At 37.6% G+C, this 23,706-nt stretch overlaps 2 protein-coding genes across 2 annotated transcripts in view; one reads left to right on the top strand and one right to left on the bottom strand.

Moving 5' to 3' along the window:
* flrt1b (fibronectin leucine rich transmembrane protein 1b) overlaps window positions 1-21,884 on the top strand; it is a 29,214-nt gene extending 7,330 nt beyond the window's left edge. The window contains exons 2-3 of the mRNA XM_073821128.1: window positions 12,915-13,315; window positions 16,426-21,884. Of these exons, the coding sequence (XP_073677229.1) occupies window positions 16,556-18,703 (2,148 nt within the window). The 5' untranslated portion in view covers window positions 12,915-13,315; window positions 16,426-16,555 and the 3' untranslated portion in view covers window positions 18,704-21,884. The remainder of the gene's footprint in view (window positions 1-12,914; window positions 13,316-16,425) is intronic.
* The window catches only part of macrod1 (mono-ADP ribosylhydrolase 1), a 96,259-nt gene that overhangs the window by 57,986 nt on the left and 14,567 nt on the right, over window positions 1-23,706 (bottom strand). The window lies entirely within an intron of this gene.

Raw genomic sequence — 23,706 nt, 5'->3', positions numbered from 1 at the left:
ATAATATCCAAGGTACACATTTCTAGTAATTGTGCAGTTATTGGATTTAAAATTGTTTTGGAATATTTGTCCTCTCCCCAAATTTGTCACTACAGAAACACAGTATAATTTAATTAGAAGGGTACTGACCTATTAAGATTTTGCTTACATCTACATTATAAATATATATATTTGCTATTTTATTACAATTTTTCTCAAAGGTACATCAATAAGAATTAAATTTTTAACAATATTTCAAGTTTAATTTATGCAATTTGTTGTATTTTTAATCGTTTTTCTTTGTAAAAGGCAAAAAGTTTATCAGACTGATTTTAAACTTAAGGATTCATTTGTTTGAATATACATTAAACCAAAAACTATCATAACATCTTAGTTGATAATTCAGTACAACTTTATTTTTGACAAAACATCTGATGTTTCAGTGATTGCACATTTTCGGTAGTGACAGTAATGCTTTGGTAGCGACAACATCACATTACAGAATTTGAACTAGCAAACACTACTAAAACATACTAAAATACCTAAAAAATTGCATAACTGTACTAAAATTTTGTTTATTCCCCCCAAATAAAGGATTATTTGTTCCCTTTTGTCACTACCGAAACAATGATGACATGTTTCAGTCGTGACTGTTTTGGTAGTGACAATTTTGGGGAATAACGCCTAAAAAAACAAAGATGTCATTACGAAACGCCACCAAATGTGCTAATTTTATATACTTTTGAACCTAGCTCAAAGATACTAATCAGTTCATGGTTAGCTAGCACAGTTCTGGACAGTGGTACACATATCAAAACTAAACGTTATAGAATAACTCCCAAAAAAGTGTGCTTAAATGCAGAAAAGGTGTTTGGTAGTTAAATTCCTTGAAGTTACATAGATTTTCAGACTTTTGAACACACATACCTCAAAATGTTGGAGCCTATCTCCTCACAACTTGTAACTTTAAGAGAGGGGGGCACATAAATATTTCCTGATCATAAATGTGTGTAGTTGAAATCAGTCGCAGCCAATGGACTAAAACATTTACTGTTTCGGTAGTGACATGAAAAAAGCGGGACAATTTTTTACATTATGTTTCATAACTTACCAAAAAAAAAAAAAAACTTTACTTAACCTCACTTTTTAAAAAATAAAAAAAAATACTTTTAAAAACAACAGTGGAATAAAGTACAAGTTTTATTTCAATATTTTCAAAAGTTGAAATGTAGGGGTTAGGGTTTGGGACAGCCTGCTCCAAATTGAAATTTCCCAATAAATTATGATTTTTTTATGTATGTATTAAGATTACTGATATTTTAAATATCATCATGAGGTTCAACAGATAATAGAAGGATCTTAGCAAACATCTAAGATTTGAATACCTAAATGCTTTTTAAATGTGTTTTTTAGTTGTGGGACAGCAGTTTGCACCAATTCTGTACAATATAGGCATAAAAATACTGGGAATGGGAAGGAAAATGGCTGCAAGTAATGACAATGACAAATGTATGTCATATATTTATTATATTGATGATATACTCACCTCAAGAAAAGTGAACATTATACATGGCATATTCTTAGAAATGTAATGGCAGTAATAACATTTTCTCTAAAGAATAAAAGAACGATGAATCTGAATAAGGGAAAATAGACTAAAAGACAAGTTTAGCGGAGTAAAAATGTGATTTAGCATTTAACTGTTCATTAGGGACAATGAGAATGAAAAAGATAATGGGTGAAATGTGGAAAGAAGGTTAAAAAGCTGATTTTAGTAGCAAAATACTGCATAAAATGTATTATCTGTATTAATATAGTAAAGTCAGGTATCTCAAAAGAAAAAGAGAGACAACTTGAACCACAAGAATGTAGTGTTGCCAAAAATATCGATATTTCAATAAATATCGATACTGAAATATCTGAACGGTACCAATACTAATTTCCCAAAGTATCGATACTAGCCGAGCTGTCACTTTCACTTCTCTCCAAAGGCGCGACAAACACCACACGTGACCGCAGTGCCTGTCTCCTCTCATTCGCTCTGGTTAAATAGCATAAGTGAAGCGAATAGAAAGGCGAGTGCGGCGACCCCGCCACTGGCTTTGGTTGATAAAGAGCACAGCAGCAGTGCTATCTGGAAATATTTTGGATATAAAGCAAATGAACACGGAAAGCCGACGTACACAAGCAAGCCGATATGTAAACGTAAAGAGTTGCTACAGAGCAGTGCTAACAAAAGACACTAACACTACTAATTTCGCAAAGCACCTGAAAGACAGACACCTGGATCTATACAGTATAAAGAATTTCGAGAGGTTGGTAACTGTTCTCATTTTAACATGACTGAATCATTAAATAAGATTGCCTAGCTGATATGAGTGTTGACTCACCGTAATCCGTTAATATAATCTGATTGAGGAATCGTAGACAAGTAAATACTTCAACTGTGGCCAAATGTAAATTAACTTGTGCTAAATTAATTTTATTAAAAAAAAATATTAGTTAAATAATGCTATTTGTCTTAATGTCGATCCATTGAGCAACTGAGCATTGTTTTCACGTGTGATGCACGCACGTTTGCATGGATCGGTGATTATATGTGAATCTGGCATTAAAATCTGTCTGTTCATCAAATAATATTAATGTATTAACCAGCATTCATTAACGATGAGCAATGCATTTGTTACAATATATTTTAATTTTTGATAACGGTAGGTAATAAAATTACAACTGATCATGTTAGCTCTGGTCCAATAAAAATATTTTAATTAGTTCATGTATTAGTAAATGTTAGTTTAAATTAAATTTTAACTAAGATTAATAAATGTTTTGGAAGTATTTTTCATTGTTTATGTTAACTAATTTGAACAAATATCTATTACCATTAACTTAAATTCTAAGATTAGTTATAGTTCAGTTCATTTTAAAAGTGTGGTCTAAAAAGAAAAAAAAAAGTTTGTTAAACAACACACTCACAACCTACACTACCAGCTGCATTTGTATTTGAACAGCAAAGAAAGTATGAAACAAACTCAAATGAAGCTAAGAAGCTGAACAGGGCTGTAGCAGTGTACATATGCACATACTGTACATCATTGTCATGTTATCTTGTTATATTTATCTTTAAATTAAAAAAGAAATTTACCCCCTTAATATTGTGGCAGTTTTTTTCTCTGTGGTATCGAAAATTGTATCGAATATCGATATTTTTCAAGGTATCGTATCAAAGTTAGAAATTCCAGTATCATGACAACACTACAAGAATGTTATCCCTAGAAATACCTAAATGCATTTAATCTATGAGCTGATTCATAACATCTTATTTTCTGTATTCAGACAACAACGAACAACTCAATACAAGAGCATATTTTTCATTAAACCAGGTTTTAAAATGCTCTGTTAAACTTCAGGGTCAAGAACTTAGTCTTATCCATTCAAATGATTTTTTTATGAGATGACAGCATTTTATAGACAGATGAGATGTGCAGCTAACACTGTCAGAGTTTATATGAGGGGTAGGGGTTCATCCGCATGTTGCAGGTGCAGATATACAAATCCAAATGCACCACCATCATGCTGCTGCTGCATTTGACTGCATCTTTCATGATTAAGAAAAGGTAAATAAAGCCAATTCATTCTCCACTTTCTGTAGCCATTCAAGTCCATTCATGTATCTTCCTTGCACCTTATGAATTACAGTACAGTCATGCTGACATCTTGGCATCAGGCATAAAGAAAGGCATAGAATATTGAAAACAGTGGCATGTCGCTCAAAACACACCAGCATATTGCAAATCAAAGTCTTAGAATATTTTCATGCAATGAATGCCTTAGCTCAAGTTCCACTAACTGTCCTTGTCTCTGCATCCCAATCATACTTTAACTATAAAGCAACCAGCTTGTATGCATTTTTTAAATAGGAGGTAAGCCTTGATGTTGTATTGCACATACATTCAAGGGTTCTGTGTTATTTCAATGCTTTAGGCCTCTCTCTCGTTCTCTCACCCCGTGCCACTTTAGTGCATCTTTATCACATTCACAAGCCACTGGCTCTGTTCAGTGCACAAACACTGAATATAATAAGGACATAAATCAGTATAGGCATTTATGCATTAATGGTTCACAGATTACAGTAACTGCACTGGTGAACATCCAAGAGGACCGGAGCCAAGACACAGAGAGAGAAAGCACACAGGAATAAGAAGGGAAAATGGGGATATGGGGGGAAAAACAAGGTGCGTTCACACATCACTGTCACACTTACCCCTCATCCCTGCTTCTCCCTCTCTTTGCTCCTGGTTGTTCATACTAAAAGGCTGCAGTGTGTGGGTGTGTGTTGAGAGGCTGGTCACATCCCTGCGTCTCCTGCCATTTTCACTCCCGTTGCTGAATTACCCCTGATTACCTTTAGCTAATTATCATCAGATCTTAGAGAGTGAAATACACACATACGCACGCACACACATATTACTATTCAGCGCTGCAGAGCCACCGGCAGTTAAAGATCTGAGACATCGCCGGACTGCAAAAAAAAAAGAGAGAGAGAACGGTACAGTACCTAGGCACCTCATCAAGGTGTTTGTACTCCACTGTCAAAACATCTCTGTGTAGCAATTATATATTTTTTTTCCTTTCTTCACTGAATTGTAGGTAATTACAACGAGTAGACTGAGCAATGAATTAGACCGCTTCCTAAAAAGAAGCTTTGAAGCGTCATTAGCAGAAGACAGATCTGTCGTTTGAATGTGACAACTGTAGAATATGCAAGGAATAACTGATGACAAGCCGTTGATTTCTTAGAAAATAGTGCTTCAAGCCGTAGTTGTATCACCACATCGGGTGTGCATTTTTTTCTAAGAATTTAACGGACCGAAGTCAATTATTCCGCTTATACGGTTACCACACCTCAAGACATTGATAAGATGATATATTTAAAGGCATTCGTGCGGGTTTTGTCCTTAAAACACTATTGGGTCATTCCATGTCAACTCTACCAGAGGTCCCCTGCTCAAATGTTTTATTTTGCTATTTTTATTTATTCTGAAGAAAGATAGACATGTATAGTGATGAAAGCCCAAATATTAAATGTCATGGCTACATATTTACTGAGTAATCCACTATTTTGTAGAGGGGGGTCAAAATGCCAATTTTCACCTGAGATTCAGAGTCAAATTTCAGAGGGGTATAAATGACTTCAGAAAGATGACAGCATCACAATGTTATTTTTACACAGAGATTGTTCGTTAGTAAAATCGGTTGACTTTAGCAATCTTTGTTGCCAATGTTGACCATTCAAAAATAAGGAAACAGCACTTTTAAAAAGTTTTTGCCCAAGTTTTGCATGAACTTAACTCAAGAAGTGTTATAGATTTGAATAACCTTTTAGTTATTGGGTCTAAACAAACTTTACTTTTAGCATCTTTATTTTTAATCCTATGAGATTCGGATCTTCAGATTCCACAGATTTTGGAATTTCAATATGGCTCCAGAAGTAAATTGTTACAATTTACACAATTTCAGTGGCCAAAAACCAAACGTGGGTCAGTTTACAAAAATATGATACTTCTTTTCTTTTAAACAGGAATGTCTGAAGAACAAACAATGTTGAAACTAGAGAAACAATGCAGGGCCTTAAAAATAAGGATTTCATTATTTTTAATAAAAAAAATAATAATAATAAAAAAATAAGGATTTCAAAAGAAAAAGTTTCTTAGGAACCAAATTCTACCAAATTCTAAAATCATATTATGATAACTTCAAATAAAATAAGTATGAGCTGTATACGAAGTGACCAACATTTGGTTTTTGACCACTGAAAATTGGTCATATTCCACAATCTGAAAATGGAGCATAATTAGATCCTCATATCTCTGGGACTGAACAACGTAGGGCCTTAAACATTAAGATTCAGAAAATAACAACTAGAATCTAAAATTGTATTGCGATATCTTTAATATTTCTTGAGTTATAGGCATGCTGACTTTGGTAAAAGAATATTTGTGGCACTCAGACTGGTATGGTCAATGCAGCTTGACAGAAGGAAACCAGATACATCTCTAGTTTCAACATTATTTGTTCTTCAGACATATCTCTTTAATAGAAAAGAAATAGCTTTTTTTTTTTTTGCAAACTGACCCACATTTGGTTTTTGACCACTGAAAATGTGTATTTTTTAAAATGTACTCATGGAGCTATATTGAAATTCCAATATCTCTGGAACCAAATCATATAGCACCTTAAAAATAAAGATGCCAAAAGGAAAGACCCAATATCTATAAAACGGGAATTAAGATACCTTTAATATTTATTGAGTTACAGGTAGGCATGGGCCGGTATAAGATTCTGACGGTATGATAACCTTGGATAAAAATATCACGGTTTCACGGTATTACGGTATTGTAATCACTGCTCTACAATGTTACATTTAAATGTCTGGGTAAAAAAAACAACCTTTTTTTCCCCAAACGGATTACAGTATATTTTATTTTAGGAAACATATAGAACATTTTGTAACATGGAACAGAAGGCAAAATAATTAAAATAAATAATTGAATCTTCTTAATTAAATTAAATTGCAGTCACTTGTGTTAAAGGTGCCCCGTGTAATATTTAAGATGATCTCTAGACAGTGGTGCAATAACTATGTTTTCAGGGGTGCATAAAGACCTTAATTAACCATTATGTTTTTATTAACATAGAATCAGCTTGCGAAAAAAACACTGACACAATGATGAACAAGTAATATTCACAATAACATAGTTTTATTGAATGATAAAGTTAATATAATTCCTTAAATTACATTTTAAAAGAAATCTCACTATTCGTTGCTGTCAAAAAAAAGGTGAGATTTAAATCCTGTATCGGCTTCCGTAGTTCTGTAAAGGGAGGGGTGAGCGGTACTCTGCTGCAATTCACAATCTCGCCGCTAGATGCCACAAAACCTACACACTGCACCTTTAACGTGACAGAAGGCTTAAAAGCAAAGACGTGATTTCACTTTAACTTAATTGTTGTGCTAAAGTTCACAGAAACGTAAAATTAGTACATATAGTCTGCTATTCCCCACTCTGTGTTGTGGGGGTTCACCTCCTTTGGCCGTCCTGAACTTATATTACTGCTGAATCTCACTGACTGTGGATCACGTGCACAAACACAGACACGCGCCTGAGCACTAACCGGTGGGGGAGGGGCTGCATTGTTTTCTCTGCAGGGACTCACACACACAACCTAGTAGGGAGTCCTGCGCTTTCACTTTGACACAGAAAATGCGCATATCGTAGGAACGGTATAACTTTTTTTGTTTCCGGTTTTGAAACCGTGACTTTTTCAAACCGCGGTAAACCTTGAAACCGGTTATCATCCCATGCCTAGTTACAGGCATGCAAACTTTGGAAAAAAAATTGAAAAGTGCTGTTTGTCCATTTTTGAATGGTCATCATTGGCACATAATGCAACACAGATGGCTAAAGTCAACTGATTTTACTAATAGACTTACCGATCTCGGTGTAAAAATAACAACATGATGCTGCCATCTTTCTGAAGTCATTTTTACCACCCTGTAACTTGACTCTGAATGCCATTTTGACCTCCCTCTACAAAATAGTGGATTACTCAAATATTCATCAATGACATTTAATATTTTGGCTTTCATCACTACACATTTATCTTTCCTCAGAAAAAATATTAGCAAAATCAAAAATTTGAGCTGGGGAGTCTGAAATTTTGTTGATTTGACACAGAAAGACCCTATTGTAAGTAGGATTAATGCATCTCATCCAACGCCTCAATTGCTAATTCCAAAACGTTATTTTAGACCTAGTAACAGAGGCTTGAGCTGTTGATAGCAGACTAATGCAGTTAATAAATTAGATATTAGAAAAAGAGAAATAGCTTTAGCATGTAAATTACCTCTGTAAGTCTGTGCGTTCCTCTTAAGTGTTCAGCCAGCAGCGTTTCTACTAATAGTGAAACTTTGAAGTTCATTTTCTTCAGGAACAGCACAGTTGTCACTTAGTTGTGAGAAATATCATGTAGTTTTTAAGGTGTTAAACTATGTTACTGATAAAATCTAATAAAACTAGGACTGTCACTAACGATTATTTTGGTAATCGAGTAATCGGTCGATTATTCTGACACTTAATCAAGTAATCGGATAATTATAATACATTTTTTGTAGTAATAAAAATAGATCTAAGCGAACAACAGCTTTTAATATTACTTAAAATATAATAGCAATGAGGCAATAATAATTTGTTCAAATAAATTATCAAAAGCAAGTAATCATATGGTTTTATTAAACAAAACTGTTAAAGTACATATTATATTTTAAACAATAGGCCCACTTAATCTTGAATATTTGGCCATTTCTTTATGACAGAAATGCTTAAGCCACTATAATTTCTTTTATTTTGAAATTGCGATTAACAGTTAGCATATTCAGAAAGATACTGATATATTCTCATGTGTTTATGTAGTTTTATAAATTATTTACCCTACAAATCTGATGAAATGGCGCACGTTGCATCCCCAGATGAACGTTACAATAAACCCAAACTCACAGCAATATGCAGAGATGAAGTTTGAGACGCACTTACTGTGAACAGAGCCGCTCTGAGACACATGTACGTAACCTACAAGCATGTAAATAATTAAACCTGCATCCCACATATTTTTTTTATTGAGTCACAGCGTTTGTGAATTCACAATCGCATTATGCTTTATTATGATTTTATTATATCATGCATCCTTGGAGAATGGACTAATAACGGGTTTCATGGATTCTCGTCCGTGGAATACACCACTTCCGGTATTTTTCCGGTTACTCGACAGACAAACTTCAATCTAGGATTTTATTAAATCGAGTACTCGAATTGAATCAAGGAATTGTGACAGCCCTATTGCAAACTGTGTGTGTGTGTGTGTGTGTCTGTAAGGAAGAGAGAGTGGAAGAAATTTTGTGGCAAAAACATGGGAATAATCTTTTTTATTTATCCTATTGTTTACTGTATTTATTTGGTTAGCCAATATCATTGTGGGTTTTAGTTAGTTAGCTGTTTTAGGCTGTAAGGACCTTTGAAAAACTGAAATCATGTGGCGAAGTGATATAGACATGTAATGTGGTCAAGACTTGCCTGGAACTACATTAGCCGTGTGTTTCCCTAAAAATAATTGCACACCTTAGTATGTTCATCAGCCAATCAGATTCAAGCATTCAACAGCCCTGTAGTATAAACAATTCTAGAACACCAAGTCCCATTGACCGAAACATAATTGCACTGTGGACTATCACTACAACACTGTAGCCTTGAGGCCTACAGCACTAGTTTCACAGGCATGTGCTGATATGAGAACTGAAAAATATCCTGACACGCAAGTTATGCCCTCCGGCCAATGCTCTGCTATTACGGCGTCTATCTCCGTAGCCTCAATGTAAGTCACATACACACATACAGTCACTCACTGTTCAGTAAGATACCACAATTCCTGAGGGCCCTATACCAATCATGTCATATTAACCAAGTTTACCGCTCTTATGTGCAAGGGACCAGACAGCAGCACAGAGCTCTCCAGTTGTTTACATCCAGTTGTTTGCCAGCCAATACAACAGCGTTATTTATCAGTGCTTGTTGTGAATTAATAATGAACTGGATTTGCTGGGGAATAATTATTTCATGATGTACTTGAGTAATATTTTATGACAAAGCTGTGTGAGGAACAAGACAGACCATTAAGATTTCATGCTCCTTCATGATCCTAAGACAAAGCCCAGCGAGTCTGTCTTTGTGTCAGTGCTGTGAATATGTGTTGTTGTGGATACTGGGGCTGACAGTCATTTCTGCCACCAAATTTGATTCCAATAGGTTCATCAATCTTCCTACTTTCCTTTACTCCTCCATCTGCCCGTCTCTCTCTTTTCCATTCTCTCTCCCTCGCTCAGCAAATGAGAAATTGAAAGGCAGAGATGGGTAGGTTACGTGCACGGGATGGTAAAAATGTTTGACATGGGCTCATACACATATGCACAGAGACACTCGCCCTCAAACATGCAAGGGCATACAAATAAAAGCGCAGGTCTGTCACTGTTCTAATAACTTTAGGAACGGGGGACATCTGTACCATCAGCAATACTAACAAACCTGGAGCAGTGGAACTGCACCACCCTACTCCAGGTGAACATTATTACTGTCCATTTTCAGCATTTACTCAAGCACGTCTGGGGATGGAGGTCAGTGCGAGCATGACAGCAGCACTGATATAACCTCTTATCATCTCTCATCATAATCTCTTTCCTAATGTGACTGCCGAGGCAGAGAGAGAAAGGTGAACAGAGAAGGGCAACGGGGTTGTGTATTTGTCTGGTTTTACACCCACCAGACATTTTCAGGCATCTGCCTCAATAGCCGTTAGGTTTTTTTCTCCACCATCTAAGAGCATTGATTGGCGAAAATTCCCCAATACGTTCATTGATTTTAATTAGCCTTCTTTGTCCTTATTACTCCTCCTCTGCTCAATTCCCTTTACATTAGCTGTGTGCCTCAGAAATGATCCCTGTCTTCTCGTACACGTGGTACTATGGGCCTCCGCTGATCCATCTTCACCAGGCTGCTACGTCCACATGGTGCATTAAATTTCTGCAATAATGTTTTTGATCACTCCCAATCTCGGACTGGACCGTGAAAAAGCAATTAGACTGGGAGCCAGTGGGACCCAGAGGAGACTTTCAACATCACAAACACAAATCAACCACGTCAGGCTTGGGATTTTAAACAGATTCAGCACACTATGATACAAAGGGAGTTAACAGTTGCTGGTTCAGAGGCTCGGTCCCAAAGCAGCAGTTCTAGAAAATATAAACAACAAACACTCACAGCGTAAATCTAAATATAAGAAAATACACAGTGCATAATTTCAGACTCACTCGAAAAACTTAAAGCGGAACTATTATGCAAAAATCACTTTTATTAAGTGTTTGAGCAGAGATGTGTGGCCACACTGTGTGAAAACAACCAGCCTATAATGGTAAATATCGACCCATTTATTTTTTTATAATGCTAATGCATCATAAACAGTCTCTCTGAACACACAATTCCAGATTTCTTCCTACGTACACGTCATCGTAGGGAGAAATTACCACCCATTTGTGACGATATCTGCCCTATTAGCATAGACATAGGCCTGAGTGAAAAGCAGCAGTCCACCATTACTGTTTTCTTGCTGTAGCTGCTAGAGATACAATGTCAGCTCCAAAGAGGAATTACAGTACAAGTGTTGGGTTTTGGGATGCTCCAATGAACATAGGAGACTCCCTCCATCTGAGCCACTAAGGACACTGTGGAAACCTCCCAGAAAAAAAAAAATCATGTTTAGGGATCAATACCAATGCTTTGTACACGAACATCAGCTACAGACAAAGTCAGCCCAGGCTCATTTGAAATACATGCTTCTACATGCATTTCTGCAACACCGTAATTATTACATACCTTACTGCACGTTCCACGGCAGTTTCAAAGTGAAATGTCCAGAGAGTAGTGTTAAAACAAACATTCAATACATATTGCTGGATTGCATTTGTGGATGCAGCCGTGCTATATTTTAACTTCCTCATGCGGAATTCATAGTGCAACACCATATTGAGTGAGCTAGCAAGCAAACGTACTGAATTAGAAAACTTTTATGTGATGACAACATTCAAAAGTATCAGTTTTCAAACCGCGCACAATGTTAAAACAGTTTTGAAGCCATAATATTCTGTAAGTAAATCAGATAAAATTAGGCTTTATTAATCAAAACTCTGTGTAAATCATGCATTGTGTGAAAAGGAATAAAAGTTGTACTGCCTCTAGTGTTCATTTCAACTGGAAACCACAGTGATTCATACATATAGGTAAGTTTTTTCAGTTTTGCAGACATGTATGGAGAGGCACGTATTTCCAATGAGCTTATGTTGGACAAAGTAACTATCACAGGTTTGTTTTCCAAACTGCCTTTCTGAAAGCACTTCTTGGCACTCTGTAAGGCTAATGTTGCTAAAGCTACTATTGTTGCGTGCCACCAGAATGATTGTAAATAGGAATGTGGTAGTTAAAAATTACATATGAAAGCAATGTGAAGTCAACTGCTTGAATTTGTCTAGCGTATAATTGGACAAGTGGACTTATAAAGTTTGTGATAGCACGCAATGTTGTTATTTTTATCGCGCTGTTCTCCCCGTCTGTGTAATACAGAAGTGTGCATTGATTATGCAGTTTAATCAGATGACTGACTTTTAAACCGATTCCAGGTTGAACATAAAAGGTTAAAGACATTTTCAGTGCATGAGATTGTATTGTTTTGTTTTTGCCATCTCTTGAAGCTCCGCCCTCTTCTAAAAAGGGGGCAAGGAGCACCAGCTCATTTGCATTTAAAGGGACAAACATAAAAATGGCATGTTCTGTTCTGGCAATTTTAACAAGCTATAAAATATTATCTGTTGGGTATTTTGAACTTAAACTTCACATACACACTCTGGGGACATCAGAGACTAATTTTACATTTTGTAAACAGGGGCATAATAGGTCATCTTTAATTGGTCTCAGAAATCTGGAAGGGGAAACAAAATATTCTTGTCTTTACCTAAAACAGAGAATTGAGTCAGAATAGACATCCATCATTTCTTGCCCTACCGCAGTCTTGTCAACAATGTGACCCAGTTTGCAACAATATGTGTGTGCCTTGATTTTAGCGTTTTTTGGTCCTGGCAATGGCTTAGAGCAGTCTGTAAAAGAGATTTTCCACTTAATTCTGCACACTGAACTTGACTTCACCATTTTCATATTCTTTGAAATACAGTTCTTTTTAGGTCGAGCCAAGTTTAAAGAGAAAATGACACACTGTGAATATAAAAGTCTTCTTTCCTTTCCTGGCACTCTAATTCACTGAAAATGTTCTCTTCACAGGTAACACGGTCCCAAAGATGAGGGGTTACAACATCCAGGTTTTCCGTCAATCCTCGTTCGAGAAAACGCAATCAACATGATGTCAATTTTGAAGGACACACTGCAACTCGAATACACATCATCGGCTCGGATATACTTATGCTGTACGGAAGTGATGAAAATTTTGCTTCTATTGATTGACACTGGAAAAAATTCCCAGGGTTTTTCTGGTTGATGTTCTCCCTTTTTTAGTGCCTACAATTCATAGGAATCCTGCAAATAAAGGGCTGCAATTGAAAATCAAAAGGACATAGAGAATCAAAAAGAAAGACCTTGAGCCCTTTATCAATATCTTGATTTAAGAGGACGATTGCCACTGTTCAAACTCCAGCCAAAGGACAATGTGGGATACTCTCTAGAAGGTAAGAACTGTCGTTTATAATTCTGTTGTAAATAACACAATATGAAAATGTGTAAAGAGTTGTGTGGCTGAATACAAAAAGCAGAAAAATGCAGCAGAAAAATATCCTTTTATATTGTCAACAGAATTGAAGTAGACACCAAAAAGGAAAAAAAAAAAAGAAAGAAATAAAGACTCAAAAGAAGGATCAAAAAAGCAGATTTAGGCAGAATGAAAATGCAGGATTGACACAGGAGGATCAGCAGGATATAAAGGAAAAGAAAAAAAAAACAGTACGATTAAAGAAGAGTATAAGAAGAGATTATAAGAGATTACAGACGCACAGTGGGCGGTTACGGAGATGGCCAGGATGAAAACCTTCTTCAGAGAATAGAAACATTTGAGAGACGCAGAACACAGAGAATGTAAAGTTAACCTGCCTACACACAAGTGTTTCAAACCACGCAGCAAGTTAGAGAAAGAGCTTCTCGCGGTCACTCTGCCGTCTAAAGGCAAACTTACAAGTTGTTCTGTAGATCAACTCCACAGAGCCCCAAACGCATTCACATATACATTCACAAAAATGCTGCTGTATTTTACTACCTTTTGCTAAACGTATGAAAAAAAATACTTCAGCATAAAGGCATGTTTTATATAAAAGGCCTTTTAGCTATTCTCTTTTCTATCTGTCCTCAGGCTCCCACTCCTCTTTTATGAAAATACACTGTCGGGGCTGAGAGACAGCTGATTTTTTTTCTAAAAATACCCAAATGTATACACACTGGGAGAGCCATTAAAAGTGACATTTAAATTGCTTCTGCTTTCATGCAACGCACCTCATTTAAAAAGAGACAGACTTAAAAAGAAGACAGCCAAAGTGACAATGATATCTGATTTTTAAAAATGCAGTATTTTTGCTAATCATTTCCTTAGAAAGTCTGTAGTCAGAACAAACTGGATGAAAGTGTTCAGAATAAAATGGAATCGTTTCCAATACAAGTGAGCTATTCTCTTCTTAATTTCTGCCGATCAATTTTGCATGGGTGCTAGCACCATGTAAGGGTTTGTTTTGCATGTAGTCGCTGCCTAAGGTAACAACGTTTGTAACCAAGAGGCAGCCAACCAACTCCCATCTGGCCTGGCCTGCAACACAAACAACCTTGAGTCCAATCCCATAGGAAGGCAGGCAGCAAAAAGAATGAGGCCCCTGCAGAGAGCGATGTACACCAACCCTTCACACATAAATACTCACAAAAACAACTGCGTTTTGGATTAGTCACACAGGAGTATGTTAATGTCTCAAAACTGTGTACAAATGTACGTTTTAATGAGCCAAAAAAATGTTATCCTTTAAAAAAAAGAAACTTTGCGACAAGCTGGAAACTATACAACTATAATGTAATGCCATAATTAAAATACATTTTCCTTGGAATACAAGGGCATGCAATTGCAAAACATTACTGATTAGTTGGCAGTTTTAAACATTCTTAGTGATGTTTCCAAGAATAACTGTGGCACTAAAATAATATGAATGAATGTAAGATATTTAGTGGTAATTAAGTGATAATTTTACTGTGCAACAGGCCATTCTTTAAGAACCCTGATCCAAGAACTTGGTTATTTGAAAATAAAAATCTGATAGTTATCCATCAAAATGATATTAAAAGTATACTGTGATTGCTACCTGATCTCATGACGGAAACGTCCCTGTGGGATACACATCAGTGCAGTTTCCAACAGAAATCTTCACTAGAGGCAGTAAAACAGTGAACATTTGTAATCATTTTCGTAAACAGTTATGATTACAGCTCCATATGTTTTGCTGTTTTAGACGTAACAAGCTGCTCGGTAGCTCAGCCGGCATGGAATTTGACTTAAGATGTGGAATCCTTGGGTACAAATCCCGTGAAAAAATGACTCACGATGAAAGAGCTAAAAGATGAGAGATCGAAAAACAAGCTATCACGGCATGCTTGCGAATGCGTTTTTATGTCACATTCACATTTTACGTTCAGGTGAAGTGTAGATCATACATTATAGCTCTATTCAGTGAACATTTCAAGTCAGAACAGGGGTGACACGACAAAAACAATGTCACATAAAACTACCATATGTACGTTTATCTGTTTCATAGAAAAAAAAAACGTCACGAAACCTACATGGCAGTATGTATTTTGTGTCTTACGAAAAAGTTCCCAGAGGTTTTCCATGTTTTCGTCATGAGACCAGGTTGCTACTCTTCCTTTTGATGCATTTTACACCTAAAAATGAATTTCCAGCTAAATATTCTTTGCCTTCCTTCCTCTATTTAACACTGATAAGAGTGTCACAGATGAGGCTTATAGACAATACATACACAGGAAATTCACAATCCTCAGCCATCTAGTCAATGACTGGTTAAACACGGAGTGAAATCTCTATTGGGTATTCTATGTAGTCTCTCTGAATAATTCATGCTATTTTGAAAACAATAACAACCAAGAAACAGCATCCATTATGCATGTCAATTTGTTGTAAACGTCTGTGGTTTTCAACTAAATCTCAATTGCAAATCAGGGCGAAAATGAGAAGTGTATCTGACCCTTGTGTGAACTTTCAAAAACTTAAAGCTAAAATTAAACTAGTGATTTATTCAAACACAGTTCCCTGTAACATTTGAATTGGAATATGACTTAAGGTCATTCCAGGAATAAACCTGTAATTGTTTTTCCGGGAACTCAAATGTCAATCACATTTTAATATACGTTTAGAATAACCATCTCACACCTGCAATTTTCTGTGTATAATGTACTGCAGCAATGTAATCGTTACATTCAACTCTTTCAACACTATTTATATAGCTCAACTGCAATCCATTTGCCGTTCTCTTTCAGCCTTTTTTATTCTAATGTTATGTCTAATGCTCCCTGTCAGTTGTTCTGTTAAGGTTATCTAGAAAGCCATTCAGCTTGACTGATTTTCTCTGCCCTTGCTTACTAAACTCTTTGAATGTTTTTCACATTTAAGCAGAAGTTCTGTAAAAGATATATAACAGATATGTGGACTTATAATTGCACTGAACTCTAAACCAAATGTAACCTATGTATTTAAAAAAATTCTGAGCATAGAAATCTTTTCTATATTTCCCCACAGGGCTTGTGATTGGAAGTAGAGAAGGCCAAGAAAGACCTGCATTTTCCCAACTACACCGACCAAGAATATTGACTTGAGACATTGGGTTAAATTACCTCAGCAGAGAGAGTGGAGTACATTGCCTGGAATTATGGCCACAGAGAGCCTAGTTGAACTCCGCGATTGGTTGTTCCTGCTTCTCCTATGCCTGACATTATTGGTCGAAGTCCTCGAGTTTGCTGCGGCAACAGCTGCCGCTGCTGAGGCAGCGCTTGGGGAGGCGGAGCTTCAGGGAGATGTGCCATGCCCCTCAGCTTGCAGGTGCGACGATGGCTTTATTTACTGCAATGACCGAGGGTTGAGTATCATCCCACCACTACCATTAACAGCAGCTGTGCTCTATCTGCAAAACAACCGCATAGACAATGCCGGGCTACCAACATCTTTAGAGCGACGGTTGACTGTGCGAGTAGTTTACCTTTATGATAATGAACTGGATGATTTTCCAACGCATCTGCCGCCGTCGTTAAGAGAACTTCACCTACAGGACAACAATATACGAACTTTACCCCGATCCGCTCTTGCGCGGCTCCCCTTGCTGGAGAAGCTTCACATGGACGACAATTCCGTTTCAACCGTAAGTATAGAAGACAAAGCTTTCGCCAACAATCCAAGGCTGCGTCTTCTTTTCTTGTCACGCAATCACCTCTCAAGTATACCGTCAGGACTGCCGGCATCACTTGAGGAACTCCGTCTCGACGACAACCGGATTTCAACAATTCCGACACATGCGTTTCGAGGTCTGTCCTCTCTAAGGCGTCTCTTCCTCGATGGGAATTTGCTGGCAAATCAACGTATCGCAGATGATACGTTCTCACGGCTATCTAATCTCACAGAGCTCTCTCTGGTTCGTAACTCTCTCCAGGCACCACCATTAAACCTTCCGAGTTTGCATCTCCTTCGCCTCTATCTTCAGGACAATGCTATAGCCCACATGCCGCGAGGCTCCCTAGATGGGATGCGAAGGCTACAGAAACTGGACATATCAGGTAACAACTTGACGACTCTCCCAAGAGGTTTATTCAAGGACCTGGACAGCCTTTCGCAATTACTTGTTAGAGGAAATCCTTGGTACTGCGGCTGTAACCTCCGCTGGCTTCATGACTGGTTGCACGAGCGTGGATCATCAGTGACTGTGAGAGGTTTAACTTGCCATGGACCAGAGAGATTAAGAGGCATGGCACTAAGAGACCTTACGAGTCAATTGGAAGACTGCGAGGTCAGTGTAGATACCTCAGGAGGAATGGTTGGAAACGATGGAGCAAAGAAGGAGAAAACGTACTTTCCGACACAAGCGCCTGCTACGACAACCCCTCCACTTCCCCAGGGTTCTCTCTTTACCCTCAGATCCAGAAGACCAGGACACAAGTATTCAGATATTAGCCAGGACAGTCTTGGAGGTGGAAATGGGGTTACAAGTAAATCATTACTAATCAGTGTAAAACCTCTCACACCAGAGACAGTCCACATTACCTGGCAGGCTGCACAGCCTGTCCCCTCCTTTAGACTTTCCTGGTTGCGATTAGGCAACAGTCCCGCAATGGGGTCAATCACAGAAACACTTGTGCCAGGGGATCGCCGTGAGTATTTACTTACGCAACTACAGCCCCAGTCAAGTTACATCATTTGCTTGGTGCCTCTCTCTGGAAATGATGGCAAAAGAACCTCTTTTACCGCAACTGGGGGTTTAAACATCAACACAAACTCAGAGCATGAGCATCCTGCTTGTGCCAAAACAGAGACGGATCCCCTAGAGCAGCCTATTTCAGACCAGGACAGTGATCGAGGAGCTGACCAACTGTCAGCCCTACCACTTGCTGGAATTATTGGGGGTGCGACAGCATTGGTGTCTTTGTTCTTAATTTTTGGCATTTTCTGCTGGTACGGACATCGTGCGGGGTACCTCGCGCCAAGTGACCATTCGATATACGGCAGAGATGTTGTTGCGTCGCGAGGTGCCAGCAAACACTACGATGACTATGTTGAGTCTGGAACCATAAAAGACACGTCCATCTTAGAAATCAGAGCTCACGGCTTTCAAATGACACCAATGTCTGCCCAACAGCCTTTGCAGCCCAAGGCAAAAGTTGAGGATATGACATACATTCATACTATCTTTCCCTCTAATAATGCAACTCTATATAGGAGCACCCTGAACCACACAGGAAATCCAGGCTATGGGACAAATCGAGGGTACCGAGAAGGGGGAATACCAGACATAGATTATTCATACACGTGATAGCCTTTTTTATAACCCCCTTACTATTCTGTTCCTGTTATCAGGTCAAGCAGTTGGGTAAGGGTTCTTTTCCCTAGGTTCTAAAGTAGGGGTGTGCCGATTCTAAGGGGACCATTTGTCCCTCATCTGTCGTACACAAAATGTTATTACTGGATAGACTTCAAGTAGATTTTTTTAAAATCTAAATATTTATACTTAAAATAGTATAGTTTTCACACTATAAGGACTGGTGTAATGAATATGTTTAAAACTAAAATCAGGATTCTGCAAAATGAATTGGGTAATTTAGTGATGGTACTCCACGTACAAGAATTAATATGACTACTATTCAAAATCAGGTGTTAAAGGGGACATCGGATACAATATTCACTTTTTGGTTTCTGGTTTTTGCATGTAAATTTATAAATGTGTCTTAGCAGTGTGTAGACACAACCACAGTACAAGGAAAAAATCCATTCACTCCTTTTTTTAATCCCAAAAAACCTAAACAGTCTCAATTATTAAGCCGTTTTGATTTTCGCAGATGGACTGTCCTGTATTGGCATATTTCCACCCTCAGCCAGTTGTACGCCATCCGCCATTTTCTCTGCACTCAAGCAACTGTAGCGACAACAGTGTATCGTAAGCAGTGCAGGTGTTTTGCATTTTGGATATAAAAGTGAACTCAGAGCCACTGAGGATGCAATGGATTTGTTTAGTTTTTGATGGCAATGGTTCAACAAATACACAAAAAAATGGAAGAGATGGGTGGAGTAAGCAGTGCTCATTATCATTTAAAGAGACATGCACCAAAACGTTTGTGACTAGCTGATCTCATGACAAAAACATACCTGTGGGAACGGTTTCACTAGACATGAAATACATACCAATAAGTACAAATCACTGCAGTTTCCAAAAACAGCGAGTACTTGTAATCTTCCTTTATGATTACAGCTCCATACGTTTCACTTTCCGGGCGTAACAAGCTTGCTCAATAGCTCACCCAGCACAGAATTGGACTTATGATGCAGAATCCTTGGGTACAAATCCCGTGAAAAAAAATTCGCACAATGAAATAGTCAAAAGATGCCGGATCGAAAATAAGTTTAGGTGTAGTGCAGATGTTACGTTATTTTAAAAAGTCATAGAGCATTAGAGTTATAGCACCACTCAACGTACATTTCTAGTCAGAACTGCGGTGACACATACAAAACCAATGTCACATAAAACATACTATATGTACGTTCATCTGTTCCAGGAAAAAAACACACACTTTCAGCACCACCCAGTGGACATTTCTGTTGAAATGCCATGTGTATTTATTGGTACGCATCACAAAAATGTTCCCACAGGTACATTTTTGTCATGAGACCAGGTTGGCTTTTGACCAGGTTAAAAGATGTTGTTTTTAACCAAAGTTTGCAGACATCCACCAAATACACACACACAAAAAAAAAAACAAGAGTGGGGCAGAGTGTGCAGTAGCTCATTATTATTTAGACATGAACCGAAACGGCTCACTGTGAACAGAGCTGTTATTGACAAGGTAAAAAGGGTGTTGTTTTACATGACCATTGAAAAATTTTAGCCAAAGTATGTTGCAGACATTTCACGAAGAACCTAAAGAATCATACCAACTTGAGAAAAATCAGCATCCGATGTCTCCTTTATGAACTGTACTGCGGACACTCTACATTAAAGATGCAAAACAAAAACATAGCTACATAAAAATGTTCAGAAAGGAACACCTTGTGATATGTGGATGAAGCAGGATTTCATTCGGCACACCCCTATTCCAAAGTACCCTTTGTGCCTCCTTTAGTCTGTTTTCAAAACATTGTTCTTAACGGGCAAAAAAAAAAAAAAAATGTTTGGAACATGCCTAAAATACCTGTAATAGTCAGAAAGTGCCAGGGAAACCACTCTTGGTGTTGATGTTATCCAAAATTCAGATGATAACTGAAGCTGATGATAATTTTGCATCTTAGTACCAATGATTATCAGTGTCCTAAAACTAGCTCATTTTAAGGGTTAGCATGATGATGACGATGATGAGATCTGGGACCAGGTTCATATAGATATAATTTTACTACCTGGACTTTACTGTGTATATATGCACTGGGGAAAACTGATGCCTTTCCATTCTGGGGAATACTGACGATGACAACAACAAAAAAAAAGAAATCTTTTGGGGGGGCTCTTATTCAAATTCTAATTCTCAGTTCTCTCTCCCTCCTTTTACGGGCTTTTCCTTTATTCTCTCTATTTCTTTTGCACGCAGCACGAGGACTTTGTTCCCAACCCAGAGAGCTGACAGTGGTGATAATGGTTTTGACAATGAAAGACCTCAAATTGCTACTGGGTTTCTTTTCTTTTAATGAGAGTGAGAAAATGGGGTAGAAGAAGACAAAAGGAAAGAGAAGAGAGGAGATGAAGGCACAGAAAAAGGTATCATGTTCACAAAGAGAATTTGTCAAAAAAAATAAGACTGAAAAAGTGGATATCTCATGTCTGAAAATCACATTGTCCATTCACCACATGGAGGTTTCAAGAACAGTCAAACTAAATATACAAAGCGCAGTAGTCTCACCTGCTCAGCGACAGGCGAATGCATTTCAATTACGACGGAAGGTCATTTTAAACTAAATAGAAAGAGGCACTTAAAGACAATCATGAACGGGGGCAACCCTAATTGATGAGTGAACCCAAACTGACAGGCTGACATAGATAATGCACTCAATTTAGCATGTTAAAAAGCAAAAGATACAGAAACTACCAGAAAGTGGACACGGAATCTAAAAAAGGATCTTTGTGTGCAAAACCCCTGAGGTGCAGGAAAAACAGAAATCAGGGATTAATAAAATATGTAACACTGTGAACCTCTGCATCTTGTGTGGCTAAGAAGGAAGAGAGAGAACAAAGGTCTTTAATTGATTAAAGACAATCCACTTTTTTTTCACAGTCTGACTTAAACGCAGCATTAGCCGGGAGAGTGGGAAGGTAGGAACACTGAAAGGATATCCGTACCGGATCTGCAAATTTCCAGCCTTTTCTGATGCATTTTAAAAGTGAACTATTCAAAAAGTAGTCCATGTAAATCACTTCTTTCTCTCGTTATAGATATGGATATACATCATGATGAATAGTTAATAAAGCTTGTTATCTTTTTCATTGATATATGTATCATTAAAAGTTGTGATGAAATGCACTGTTGATGTGTACGTAGTTACTATAGAATAATCCAGGAAAAAATGTCCCTGTGCTTTTACAATATTCACACCTAATATATAAGACAAATTCCACTTGTCAGTTCTTAAGGAAGCTAAACGGTTTAGAGAAAATCTCCATGGTGGCACTAATATGGCACACACTCATTCACTGAAAGAGTGAATAAGGAAAGCAGTAGCCAATTTGATAGTGCCTATTTAAGAGGAAACATGCCTCCAATCTGGAGAGTGTGGTAATGCCTGTGTAAGCAATGTAGAGATCAATATAATGAGAGGGGGGAAGCGCAGACACAGTATCCAAGAAAGAATGGCCTTTAAACACAAGCCTAATGTGTACGTAAAAGCACGCGCTGTGTCTCTTCAACAACATACAGTTCAATTAGTCCTTTGCACCTGTTCCCCAACCCATTTCTCAAATTAATGTAATTGTAGATAATTGGAAAACAGCACCTTCTTTCATAGCGTTCCACAATTCACGGCAACATCAAATTATTGAGTCTTATTAAGCATGAAGACAATCGCAGACACTGACATATGGAGCAAGGCGCTGTAACAGCATCCGTAACGATCCGCCAAAGAGAAGCAGTACCTGAAAGTAGCTTTCGCCAGTAAAATTACCAGTTAAAAAGGCCAACTTCACAATACCCAACAATTAACTTGAGAGTTTGACAAGTCCCAATTACTGGTAAATCAAATCCCGAGAAGCTACACCTAGGCGCCTCTCACATTGTACAGAGCGAAACCAAACTGAGAATTACAATTACACCTATCCAAACAGCAGCAGCAACTCTCAGAAGTCGTCCCTGATGAACCGCATGCCTTCTTTCTCTGCATTTACCACATTGGGTCAATTAGACTAATTAGACTAAGAGGAGACCAACAGTTTCACATTCCTTCATTGGAGCTAAAGTGGCGATTGATTGTGAGAGAACGGTATAGGTGGGAGGCTTTTAACGAGGCCTGAAATAATTGCTGCGAGGCTGCTATTCTGCAAACATGCTCAGATCTTTCTTTTTTTTTTATTCTGAATCATTCATATCATTAAAGGTACAGTAACCATAAGCTGATTCCAAATCCTTAGGCATCAAACAGAATTCAATCACAGCGGTACATTTCTGGACGTTACAAAATATATATGAGCCATTCTACAGAATTAGTGCAAAGTCAGAGTTTGTTATTACCGAAACAGTAATAATAATTTAATAAGAAGGGTTATATTGACCTGTTAAGATTTTGCCTACATCTTCCCTGTAAATATATATATTTTTAATAACCATTTAATAATGCGTTTTCAGAGGTAAATCAATAACAACTAGAATTTTAATAAAATTTTAAGTGTAATTTATGAGATTTGTTGCATTTTGAATCCAATTTTTCTTTGTAAAAGGCATAAAGTTGACCATTCCTACTGAAAAAAACAGCTAAAACCAGCCTAGGCTGGTTGGTTGGTTTTAGCTGGTCAACCAGGCTGGGTTTAGAGGGGAATTGGACACTTTCCCAGCCTAGCCAGGCGGGTCAGGCTGGGAGACCACCAGCTTAAACCAGCTAAGACCAGCCAACCTAGGCTGGTTTCATCTTTTTTTTTTTAGCAGGGATGACTGCACATTTTCAGTAGTGACAGTAATGTTTTAGTAGTGACCACATCACATTACAGAATTTTAACCCACATATTGTACTGTACTAAAACACTACTAAAACAAACTAAAATACCATAACTGTTAAAAATTTGACTATTTTAGGCCCAGCTCAAAAGGCTAATCAGTACATGGTTAGCTAGACCAATTGTAAACAGTTGTA

The sequence above is a fragment of the Garra rufa genome, chromosome 16 (assembly GCF_049309525.1).
Source record: "Garra rufa chromosome 16, GarRuf1.0, whole genome shotgun sequence".
Taxonomy (NCBI): domain Eukaryota; kingdom Metazoa; phylum Chordata; class Actinopteri; order Cypriniformes; family Cyprinidae; genus Garra; species Garra rufa.
This window is presented reverse-complemented; position numbering and strand designations above follow the sequence as displayed.